This window comes from Choristoneura fumiferana, chromosome 23 (assembly GCF_025370935.1).
Source record: "Choristoneura fumiferana chromosome 23, NRCan_CFum_1, whole genome shotgun sequence".
NCBI classification, from domain to species: Eukaryota; Metazoa; Arthropoda; class Insecta; order Lepidoptera; family Tortricidae; genus Choristoneura; species Choristoneura fumiferana.
This window is the reverse complement of record NC_133494.1, coordinates 15,801,692-15,814,105: the sequence shown is the minus strand read 5'-3', so window position 1 is coordinate 15,814,105 and position 12,414 is coordinate 15,801,692. Positions and strand designations below refer to the sequence as shown.

The 12,414-nt window shown below is 46.0% G+C and overlaps 1 protein-coding gene and 1 pseudogene across 1 annotated transcript; one reads left to right on the top strand and one right to left on the bottom strand.

The window, feature by feature from the left end:
• Positions 1 to 495: 495 nt before the first annotated feature.
• LOC141441052 (membrane-bound alkaline phosphatase-like) lies at positions 496 to 7,153 on the bottom strand (annotated as a pseudogene).
• Positions 7,154 to 9,162: 2,009 nt separating this feature from the next.
• Positions 9,163 to 11,992, top strand: LOC141441049 (membrane-bound alkaline phosphatase-like). The gene is made up of 5 exons (XM_074105675.1): positions 9,163 to 9,586; positions 9,687 to 9,879; positions 9,953 to 10,125; positions 10,212 to 10,869; positions 11,558 to 11,992. The coding sequence occupies exons 1-5, from the start codon at positions 9,233 to 9,235 to the stop codon at positions 11,845 to 11,847; spliced, it is 1,668 nt and encodes a 555-aa protein (XP_073961776.1). The 5' UTR covers positions 9,163 to 9,232; the 3' UTR covers positions 11,848 to 11,992.
• The last annotated feature ends 422 nt before the right edge of the window (positions 11,993 to 12,414 follow it).

The following is a 12,414-nucleotide window of genomic DNA, read 5'->3' as shown; positions in this document are numbered from 1 at the left end:
GTAGTGAATCGCAGTGACGCATCGTATATGCACCGTTTTTATCGTATGCTCTCCACACTGCTGCTTAAAATACGAATCGCAGTGACGTGCCGTAAACGTAAACTTTAGGGCTTACCGCACGTCACTGCGATCCGCACCGTTTGCGTATCCTTCCTAAGTAATCTTCGAATTGATTCCTTACACACAAAATAATGTAGTCATTTTACTGGAATTTGTAGGTATGAGTCTCAACAATTAATCTCTCTTTTGTTATTTCTTACATAGGTACCTATGTTGTATGTACTTACCGATGTGATGGCTACAATGTAGACGTTATGATAGGAACTAACACGAACAAGGAAATATAAAATTTCGGGGAAAGATTACATTATTTACTTCAGATCTCCAGTCACTGTTCGGTTATCTGTTATCAAACAACTTCAATACAGATCCAGATAAATCGATAACTACGCTCTACAGAACAATGTTGATGGATAACGCAATTTGAACTTTAAATTTTTTATTTGCATACCTTTAATATTTATAAATTTTAGTTTACACATTAATTTATAATATTTTACATTAATGATTGGGGCATGCGTCATTACAAGGAGCCGGCCGGAGGCCGGGGCGGTGATGGCGGCAGGCGGCGCGGAGTGCGGCGGCGGGCCCCAGGCAGGCGGCGTGCGCCATGAGGTGCGGCAGCTGGCTCTGCTCGTACAGCCCGTGAACAGCTGCTGCTGCGGCCCGCGCGCGAACACCGCCACGTCGTCGCCGCCGTGCGTCTCAGACGCCAGCGGACGGCGGCCGGCGCGCGGAACCACAAGGACTCTGCGAAAACGGCCAGAACTCAGTCCCTAAACCGTCACGAGACTATATGATATTTTTAGCAAACTTACGATAATCCTCTCGAGTGACGTCGACCCGCTCGTAGTCTCGGTGCGGACGGTAGCCGGGCCCGTTGGTGTAAGAGAGCGTCATGTAGGGCACGCCGTCGTCGCCGATGTCGCTCGACGGGCCGAGGATGTCGTTGCCGCGCGGCGAGTACCCGTTGAAGGCCATCACGTGCGCGTGGTCGGCGGTCAGCACTAAGAGCGCGCGTCGCGCGGCAGCAGCGCGTCGGCGCGCTCCACCGCGTCGCTCAGCGCGATGGTCTCGAGCAGCGCCAGCCGCGGGAAGCTGTCATGGTGCGCGTGGTCGATGCGGCCGCCCTCCACGAACAGGAAGAAGCCGCGCGGGTTGCGGGACAGCACGCGCGATGGCCGCCTCCGTCATCTCGGCCAGCGGGCTCGTCGGCGCCGGCCGCGCGCGCCTCCGCCTCGTACCGCATGTGGCTCGCCCCGAACAGCCCCAGCAGGTACTCGGGCGGGTCCTCGACGGCCCGCAGCAGCTCTGTGCGGTTCCACACGTACGCGTGCGAGACGCCGGCCGCCGCGCGCCGGGCGCGCCACTCCTCTATCAGGTCCCGCCCGTCCAGGCGACGTCCCGATGCGCCTTCCTCGTCGATAGTCGTATTCGGCCGGAATTCGCGACGGCCGCCGCCCAGTATGACCTGATAAACCGAAGGAACTCTATTTCATACGGCGCCCGATCACGATCGAATCTCACCGGTCCCGGGAGTCCCGTCACACCTTAAAATTGTTTCCAGGATACGAATTCATGAGCTGCATAGCGATGTCCGCCTGGCGCGCCGCGGGGTCCGCGTGGCCGCAGTCAGCCAGCAGGTCGGCGTCGCTCTCCCAGTCGCGCGCCGCCGTGTGCGCGTACGCTCCCGCGGGCGACGCGTGCGTCACGCGCGTCGTCGTCACGATACCTGCATCGACAGATAAATATCAAGCGTCCACCCGTGAGATGCCATACACAGACGAAGCTCCGGTGTCCGGCGAGGTACCGACCGACGTCGCGGCCGTCGGCCAGCGCCCAGGCGGCGATGGAGTGCACGTGATGTTTGGCGCGGGCGGCGCCGCAGTCCCCGCGCCGCACGCGCGCGCTGACGCCGACGGTCCGCGGTTGCCCTTGGCGCCGCACAGGTAGGCCGTGGCCGAGCACGCCGAGTCCGCAATCTGCGCGTCCGTGCAGTACGTCTGCCGAACGACACGTACACTTTCATGTTAATAATAATAATAATCGTTTATTGGGTAGTGATATATCAGTAGATAACATGTTGTTTGAGCCCTCCTAGTAGGTATAACATGCCTGTATCAGAAGGTCTCGCTCTATAATTTTTAAAAAAAATCGTGCCAATAATCTACTCCCGAGGTAGTCCCATTGTCACCAAATCGGAATCTGATGACGGATCTCAGGGAAATCAAGGGCAACCCTCAAATTTTGTAGGCACGCATTACGTTTATATAATATTTTCTCGAGTTATTTAAGTATTTCCGTCTGGTAGACATCTTCTCATGTTGATGTGCTGATGATGGAAGGTAAAACTCCTTAACGGTCAGGAGTAGAGGATATTTTTTAAATATTATATTTACGTGTAGACTGATAGTTTTTTCTTTCATGTTATCTAGGTGAGCTGATGATGGAAGGTTAATCTCCTTAACGGTTAGGAGTTAGATGAAGTTTCTTTAAATATCATATGCATGTATAGGTACACCTTTAGTTGTATTCTTTCTGTTTATTCAGGTGAGCTGATGATAGAAGGTATAACTCCTTAACGGTTAGGAGGACACATTAAGTACCTACACCAAACCAATCAACTCATTACGTAACAAAATTTATCCATACCTATAAAACAGTATACTGTGACAGGCTGACTGACTGACAGACGACGCGTAGTTAAAATACAAATTTTACAGACCTGAATTTGGCACACATGTAGATAAAGTATAATAGAAGTGCACTAAGTAAGGATTTTTCGAAATTCCCATGGGATAAGGAAATATTTAACTTTGTCTGCTTCTTTGTTTGTTTGGTTTGGGGGAATCTCTGGGAAAACTGAGGTGATTTAAAAAAATCTATTAGTGAAAGTTTTTTAAAAATCGATACCTGAAATAATGGAAACCTGTTTCAATTTAATCGCGCACAGTGTGTTTTCTATTGAATTTACTTATTCCTATCCCGCGGAAACAATCTATATATCTAGGTTCAAAGTTTGTACGAATTATGACTATCTAGGTTGATTTTTAAATTCAAAAATTTGCAAATAGAATTCTACGAAAAATCAATTAAAACACGAAAATAAAGATCGTAGAAAGTAAATCTGTGTTACCCACATTTAACGCGAGCGAAGCCGCGGGCAAAAGCTAGTGTTACATAAACGATTTTTATATAGTAATAAACGAAACAAAAACGAAAAAGAAAGGTAATATTACCTATACTTAAATTTATACAATTTATACTAAAGCAAGTTATTAAATTGAGATGTTTTCGTGTGTGTGTGTGTGTGTGTGTGTGTGTGTGTGTGTGTGTGAGCGCGCGCGTGTGTGTATGTGCTTGAGAGTGTGTACTTGTAGTATATTTATGTATACACATCTGCATTGTTAATGTCGGCGGCCGATCGTAAAATCCGCCAGATCACGAAGTTCCTAATTATGAAATGGCGCCATTTCATGATATAGCTAAAAGTTGACCAGGCATATCACAATACGATGTGCCGAGATACAATACGACAGATCGTTAACCCTTAAATTGGCAAGAGTAAAAAATACAAAAACAAGTGATACAGTATCATACCTTTATTTAATACCGTTTTAGGGTCTACAGAAAATAAAAATAAAAATCTATCATTATTGGTTTTCAGAAAATCTATGTACATCACCATGCACGTTGCCAATTCTATAAGAACAAAGTAACATTATTGTGTGTACACGCTGGTTACCGCTGCCAATCAGGCAGTAAACTTTTATATATAAAAAAACCTAAATTATTTAAAAAAAACATGATTTATACTTGGTTTTGGTATATTTGGTATAGTTATTTTAACTAAATGTAAACAAAACACCGTCAATTGGTGTCTTAATATTGAAATTTCCCCATTAAAGCATCTAAACATACTATCTGTATTGAAATACACTAGTCTAGTTAGTATTACAATGATAGACAAGTACAATGTTTAAATCCTTGAATGTGAAAAATCTAGCTACTGAAGTTTGTTTACATTTAGTTAAATACTCGTACCTATCCAAATCAAATATAGTGTGGAACTGTCGAAAGCAATTTCTTGTTTTCGTTTTTCCAGCAGCGAAACAAAGGGGCATATTATGAGTTGCTCTGAAGATGAGCTCTGATTGAGTTCGAAACGCGCTCAAGTGTAGATGGCGTGGCTATGGATTGCATAGAGTTTAATGTGGGCAAAGCATCATATTAACTGTGGATGGCCAGGGCAGAACTTTTTCTCTAATAGGTGAAAGAAGCATCGTGCATGCTTTCAGAATTCAATCGGTTTTGGGTTTACATATATATTTATCAACCTCATGCTCATCCAATAAGCAGTATAGCAAATTTAAACGTTCCAAAGAAGAGTTTAGAGAAGGTGCATCAGAGCTATCATCAGAATCGAATTGTGGCGGTGCGTGCGGTTTAATTTCCTCGTCCGGATTAGAGCCACAGTCATAACATGCATTTTCTACGGGAATTAAAGCTAAAATCTTATGCGGTCGACTTTATGTTAAGCACTGCAGACAAAGAAAGAAAAACATACTGTTTAAAAAGATTTAAAATAAACAAGAGGACGTAAAATCGTTAATTTGAAATCAAAAAAATGTACAGGAACTTGGTAATGTACACCGTGGTTACCGAAGTTAATTCACCTTGTAGTTGGCAACGTACATGGTGGTTACCGTAGTTAAATGTAAGTACTTCTTCACAAACTTGGCGACGGTAACCGTGGTGTACGTTCTAATTTAACAGTGATTATCGTTGTTATCATGCTGAATATACACAAAATAACCAATTGTTCTTATACTTTAGCATTTTCACATAAACACAAAACATAATAAGCATAACTTGCATAGAAAAAAGTTGATTTTTTTTAATAAAACTTTCCCTAGGTACTAGAATGCGACGCCGCGTTGAACTTATTTTTGACACTGACGTTAATTTGAAATTATTGCCAAGTCACATATTTTTTCAACCATTCATCATAAAATTATTTAGTAGTTTTTAGTCATAAAAGTTTAAAAAAATATATATATTGATGATAGTATTTTTATTAACTAACGTACACGGTGATGCACAGTGCCAATTTAAGGGTTAAGAGCAACGCATTCGTCGATATTCCTAGCTTTATACCGGGCATATCGTGATATGCCAAAAATAAGAAAAATCTAAGTACGACGAGCGAAGCGAGGATTGGTTATAGTGTGAATTGTGACCACAACGCACGAGCCGAGCGAGCAAAGCGAGCGCGCCACGGCAGCGGCCGGCGAAGTGCCAGAACCGATATTTCAGCGACGTTTCATGATATGCCTAGGAATTTCATGATCTGCCTAAACTGGCTAAATCATCAAATGACGTCGTTTCATGATATGCCTAGGAATTTCATGATCTGCCTAAACATCACTAGGCAAATCGTTAAATGGTGAGTTTTTAACGATATGGCGGATGTCCTTTAGCCAATTCGTGAAATGGCTCCATTTCACGATATGCCTAGGAGTTTCGTGATCTTGCGATTTTTACGATTGGCCGCCGAAATTAATACAGAGAGGTAAACACGAAACGTGCTAAAGATCTTCGGAACCGATACTGTAATGGCTTGACGACGAGCACATACATTTTTATTCGAGTCCTGCAGGGCTACTACTAAACGTTGAGTTTCTTGCCGGATTCTTCTCAGCAGAGGTTTTTCCGAACCGGTGGTAGACTTTTTTTGACATTCATAAGTGCTTGTTGTAGCCTAAATTGAATAATGATATTTTGACTTTGACTTTGACTTTGAACTAGTGTCGAAACCGGCCAAAATAGGTAGTACCGGTTTCGAAGAAAAATCTACAAGCTGAAATCGCCCATAGTCTTTTCTGCTGCGGACACATTCGGTGTACCTTGGCGAGTCCGGTGACGGGGAACCGTTCGTAGGCGAGCTGTTCCTCCTCGCCCGAGCGTCCTTGTCGCTGTCCTCGCAGCGCGCGCGCGGCCGCCAGTGTGGGCACGGACAGCCCGTCGCCCAGGAACATGACCACGCGGTCGGCCACGCGCTCGTTGGCGCCGTCGCGCAGGCGCCGCGCGATGCCTTCGAAAGCCTCTGCGGCCCAGTACTCCGGCTCCAACTCCCGCGCCGCCACTTCCGCCGCCGCCCCCTCTCCGCGCGGGCGGTGGTATTCGTCGTGACCTGTGGGCGATACCGACACTCAGCTGTGCGAAAACTGACCCGAATAAAGGGTTACAAATTAAATGACGTACCGAGAGCCAGGAGCGCCGCTCCGGACAGCAACAGTGCGCGCAACATCTTGAGATTAAATGCGTCCAGATAACTCACTGAGAGCACATCTAGCGCTTATCGGCACTAGCTATCTGATTCGAGTGGCCGTAGGGAGAGGGCTTGTCTTGACGCGCGAATGATCCTTATCTTTTAACATGCGTTTTCATGCTGATTCTACGATTATTTTTGCATATCGATATAGAATAGAAGGGAACAACTTTTGTAAATTTTTAAATAAATTAAATAAAAATATTTATTTATTCACAATGAACATTCTCATGACATGTTAATCCGGTTAAATAAGGAGACTCACTTCGGAATGAGAGATAATAAGCTGGAAACTCGTATACATACAGCTTCATTTTGGTGTCCTAAATGTTGTCTCAAAAGACAAATGTAATCTCGTGTCCGCGTCGTAAGTTATTCAAGGTCAAATGTCAAAAATGTCAGTTTTTCGCGATTATCTCGGTTTCTATAGCTCCAGTGATGTTAACATTTTTACAAAATTGTAGGGCATAAAATTTGAAACAAATATTCTGTTAAAAAAAATCGTACGTCCAACCGTTTTTGAGATAGAGAGCAGAGCGCCCGCAGCGCTCAGCCATACTGGCTGATACAAGGTTGTAAACCATTTTTTAAGCACTTTCTGGTCTCCGATTCAGCTTAAATTTGGTACACTTATGTATATTTGGTGACAATGCAAGATTATGGCACCATCAAGCTGATGTGATGATGGAGCCGGAAGGTGGGCACGGGATCTCAGTAACAAAACGATGTAGCCCCGTCGAGTTTGGGCTCATTTGATTTGTCTTCGCAAGAACTCTTTACCTGGATGATGTCCAGGGTCCTGATTATGAAGCCGGAATGTGAGCACATGATCTCAGTAACAAAACGACATAGCTCCGTCGAGTTTGATTTGTTTTCAAGAGTACTCTTTACCTGAAGCCGTATTGTCTAAGACGCTGCAATCGCGATCGCATTCAGCATCTCTTTCTACCCTCGTCTTGCACCGTATGACAGAAAGAAGAGGTGAAAATGATTGTGATTCCAAGTGAGTTAGACAATAAGGCCTCGATGGGGTTGGCAACTGCAAAATGAACTTCTGGAGCCCATAAAAACAACATTACCACCAGTTCCTGAGGATTTACTTAAACCAATATTTTGTAATTGTAAGAATGGATGCGCTTTACGCTGCCGGTGCAGAAAATCGGGATTACTCACTTTAGCTTGCGGCCAATGTAATGGACAAGCTTGCTTCAATGCTGTTTCACCACAAAGTAACTCTGAGGAAGAGAGTGCATTTGACTCGGAAATTCCTGAAGGTCTCGAAACAACAATTAAATACAACGATGATAATGACAGTGAAACGGACATTTGCACATGCCCGGAGGATGACGACGATGAAGAAGAAGAAGAAGAAGATAATTAATAGAAACTATCCTATGCCCACGTCCATCATCATCCATCCAGGTAAAGAGTACCCGTAAAAACCTGTTCGAGAAAAGGTGCCTAGTGTCCTGCTTTCTTTTTTGTTTACCTTAGCACTATAGTCACTAAGTATTAGTACATTTCGTCGCACACCGCTAAGCTGCGCGGCCGCATCACGCGGGGCCCCGCTGGCGTCGTGGCCGCGGCCTGCGCGGCACCTGGCGCGCACGCGCCGCGAGACACGCCCCCCTTAAGGCGCACCTACACGAACCAATTTTTGAGCAATGTTTTTCTTTACCGTAATAGAAAATGAGGAATGTTGTAATTTCACTCATAAATTCCTCACGCGGGACTCACGACCAGCAGGAGCTTGAGAAGCCATACCTTAGGTCGAGCTTTAGGTGGACTGTCACGGGTTTGCCTTTTCTATGATGTCACTAAATGTTCTGGGAATTCTCAACAACTACAGCATGCTCCTCATTTATACGTGCATAAAGAACGCCGCTAAATTTAATATACTATCAAATTAATGGAATTATTATCCATAAGTACCTATCCCATTCTTCCCACTTAAAATTGAAAGTGAGACATTTATGTACGTGTGAACGCTTTATCGACATGGCCAAATCATCCTGACAGCAAATTCTACCAAACTTTGAGAAAAAAAATTCTTCACGAGTGTTTTTATTCTTTGGATGATTATTATTTAAAATGTAAGATGAAATAATCTGTAATCTGTATAATTTATGATTATGAATGAATTGTCAGTTGCTAGACTAGTCGTCTGTTTAGTTATTATTGGAGCAATTATATTTAAAAGGAATTGTTTTTTTTTATTAAAATTTCCCCACCCAAGTCGGTCTATTCTTCTTCTATATCCAATATCTCAACCCATTGCCAGTTATTTCTGTTCAACTGAATTTTTCGGGATCGAATGTATTGCCTAGTTGCTCTGCAATGGGATAAGTCTCTCCGTAGGATGTGGCATGTGGCGCTCTGTGGAGCAACATTGCTGCTAACGGGTATTGCAACGGGTACTGCTCGGTAATATTTTATGGTGGTGACGTTATAATTTATTACTATTGCCTACATTTGAGCAACTTCAGTTGCCCATGTAAATGCACCTGAAGAAGTAACTTAAACCTGAATACTCCTACAGAGGTACATACATGGCGATATAGGTATATTTTTGGAAAAATAAATAAATTAATAAATATAGCCCTTCTTTTGGGCTCCACTGCAACAGATTAATAAAATTTATATCTTCCTAAAAATCTTAGGAAGCTTTAACGTTATTAATTGGATTTGTAGACAGATAATTTAGAAAGATATCGTAATTAAAAAAAATGTGATTAGATTAAGGATTATCACTTAAATCCCCACCAAAGCGTGGAACCGTGCACTGTAGCAGGCACCGCCGGCGAGCTCTCACCACCGCTCCCGCTCTCTCCGCGCTCCGCCATGCATCCCTGTAGACTGGTATTGATGGTCGCGGTCGTAGCGACGGCGCGTGGCGACCGCTACCACGACCAGCGGGGGCCGGCCGCCGCCGCGCCTTCGTCCCGCGCCATCCCGCCCTCGGAGGAGGAGTTCGCCGCCTCGTACTGGTACGCGGAGGCGTTCGACGCGATCGAGGCGCGGCTCTCGCCGCCTGCGTACGACTCAGTGGCGCGGAACGTGGTCATGTTCCTGGGCGACGGGCTGTCCGTGCCCACGCTGGCGCCGGCGCGCACGCTGCGAGGACAGCGACAAGGACGCTCGGGCGAGGAGGAACGCCTCTTTTTTGAACGCTTTCCCGTCACTGGACTCGCCAAGGTGTACATTATGTAGTGTATATGTATTATGTAGAATTTGTTAAGACGACCGGTTAAGTTTTATTCACTTTTGTAACTCCTTCTACATTTTGTTGTTCCAGACGTACTGTCTGGACGCACAAGTCCCAGACTCAGCATGCACGGCGACGGCCTACCTGTGCGGCGTGAAGGTCAATCGCGGCACGCTCGGGCTGTCGGGTGACGTCCCGCGCTGGGACTGCCCCGCCTCCACTGACCGCGCCACGCACCTCGAGTCCATCGCCGCCTGGGCGCTCGCCGACGGACGCAGCGCCGGTAAACAGAGTTTCGCGATGTGTAGTTGATAAAAAGTGAAGATTTTATAATTCATCAAACTTCTCTGCAACAGGTATAGTGACGACAACGCGGGTGACTCACGCGTCTCCTGCGGGCGCGTACGCTCGAGCCGCCAACCGCGGTTGGGAAAACGACGGGCAAGTGCTCGCCGCCGGCTACGATCCTGCGGTGTGCCCCGACATCGCCGATCAGCTCATTAACTCCTCTCCTGGAAATCAGTTCAAGGTAAATGTCGATCGCAGGATATACGGAAACTAAAGAAGAGATAAACGTATCTGAATCGGAATAAAGATGTCGCTTTTGGTTTACAGGTAATTTTAGGCGGGGGCCGTCGTGAGTTTCGACCGAACACCACCTCAGACGAAGAGGGTACAGCGGGCCGCCGGTGGGACGGGCGGGACCTGATAGAGGAGTGGCGCGCCCGGCGCGCGGCGGCCGGCGTCTCGCACGCGTACGTGTGGAACCGCACAGAGCTGCTGCGGGCCGTCGAGGACCCGCCCGAGTACCTGCTGGGGCTGTTCGAGGCGACTCATCTGCAATACGAAGCGGAGGTGCGCGCGGCACAGGCTGACGAGCCGTCCCTGGCTGACCTGACAGAGGCGGCCATTCGGGTGCTGTCTCGTAATCCTCGCGGTTTCTTTTTGTTCGTGGAGGGCGGCCGCATCGACCACGCTCATCACGACAACAGGCCCCACCTGGCGCTGGACGAGACGCTGGCTCTGGACGACGCGGTGGAGCGCGCCGCCCTCCTGCTGCCGCCCGCCAGCTCGCTGCTGGTGCTGACCGCCGACCACTCGCACGTGATGGCCTTCAACGGGTACTCGTGGCGCGGGAACGACATTCTCGGTCCCTCCGACGTCGTCGGCGACGACGGCGTGCCCTACATGACACTGTCCTACACCAACGGACCCGGCTATCGCGCACACCAAAACAATAGGCGAGTCGACGTCACACAAGATAACAACTTCCGTAAGTAATTATCTAGTACGACAATTTTTGCCGTTGATAGTGCTCAGATAAAAAGAAAAATATTCATCATCTCAGTCAATTCCTCTCATCTTTTTCAACTCCGTACATCACCCACAAGGGATCGCAGCTTCATCGTAATCAACATTGGACTGTTTCCATCAGTATTATTTTTTTAGACGGTTGTACTAGTTATGAGATTAAATATCTCAAAAGAAAATAGTTGAACCGATGCGCAGTTCATGGCATTTTTCAGAAACCGGCGTCAGCCACGCATCTCAAAAAATTAATCTTTTACCTGTCCGCATTCTTTCGAGTGCTCTACCGTCCCATAGAGATGTACCTCGTTTGTCAAGTGTAGACTAGGTCTTTTTAAAAATATCCAATTTTATATGCCTTTTAAATTTTCGATTTCCAGTTGATAAAATAATAGAATAGAATAGGGTCAAATTGATAAAATTGACATTTGCTAAATACTGTACTTAGTTCTTTGATTTACCAGACACCTGGTAACCAACAGCCAGTCGAATATATAATGGAAATTAATAATTTACTAATTCATTGAATCAGGAGTTATTTTGCGTTTGCTCACCCGCGACCTTCGAGAAGCTTTAGCGTAGGTCGCAGATGAGAAAAGTTTTTTTTTAGTTTATTTATAGTTCAGTAATAATTTACTTTGTGACTTTCACAGAGGCTTTACGCTGGAGAACTCATGTTGATGTCCCGCTGGATTCTGAGACGCACGGCGGCGACGACGTGGCGGTGTTCGCGCGCGGGCCGCAGCAGCAGCTGTTCACGGGGCTGTACGAGCAGAGCCAGCTGCCGCACCTCATGGCGCACGCCGCCTGCCTGGGGCCCGCCGCCGCACTCCGCGCCGAGTGCTCCGCGCCCGCGCCGGCCCCGTCCACCGGCGCCGCCGCGCCCCCGGCCGCTGCTGGCGTCGCTCTGCTGCTGGCCGCCGCACTGTTTCGACTTTTATAAACGAGTGGCACATGAAACAGCCCATTACTTTGTCATCAACCAGGATCTGACCATATCATTTTTCATTATTTCTGTGATTAGAACACAAAACGAGCTATTTCAACGAAATGTACATATTTGCAAAATAAAATTAAATACTTTTTTACGAACAACGCTCTTACTGAACTATTTTTATCTTCGTCCTGTCTACATGAACTTAAGTGAAATATTATTAATGTGTCTTGTGGTACATATCGTTTGGTGTCACGATTCATTAATTATTCATATTAATACGAGTATATTATGTATGCTAGGACTAGTATTTTACGCTTCACCCCGGTAGTTATTATTTTTACAGTAAAGATGAATTAGTAAGCATTAATAAACGAGACCATGAGTTTTCGCCTCGTTCTATATGTCGTCGCCTGAACGTAAAATCTGTCAGACCTTAAAATTCTTGGGCATATCATGAAACGTTGACACTTCATAATTTGGCTGAAAGTTGGCCAGGCATATGTCGAACAAAAAATGCGACAGATAGATGAGGACAAAGTATTTGTCGATGGTCTAGCCTTGTAAAAGAAACGC

What these genes read in the sequence shown, in the direction of transcription:
- LOC141441049 (XM_074105675.1), top strand. Translation starts at nt 9,233, where the DNA reads ATGCATCCCTGTAGACTGGTATTGATGGTCGCGGTCGTAGCGACGGCG. An exon ending in CTCCTGGAAATCAGTTCAAG is followed by an intron (nt 10,126 to 10,211) that starts GTAAATGTCGAT and finishes TTTGGTTTACAG; the next exon opens with GTAATTTTAGGCGGGGGCCG. An exon ending in CACACAAGATAACAACTTCC is followed by an intron (nt 10,870 to 11,557) that starts GTAAGTAATTAT and finishes TGACTTTCACAG; the next exon opens with AGGCTTTACGCTGGAGAACT.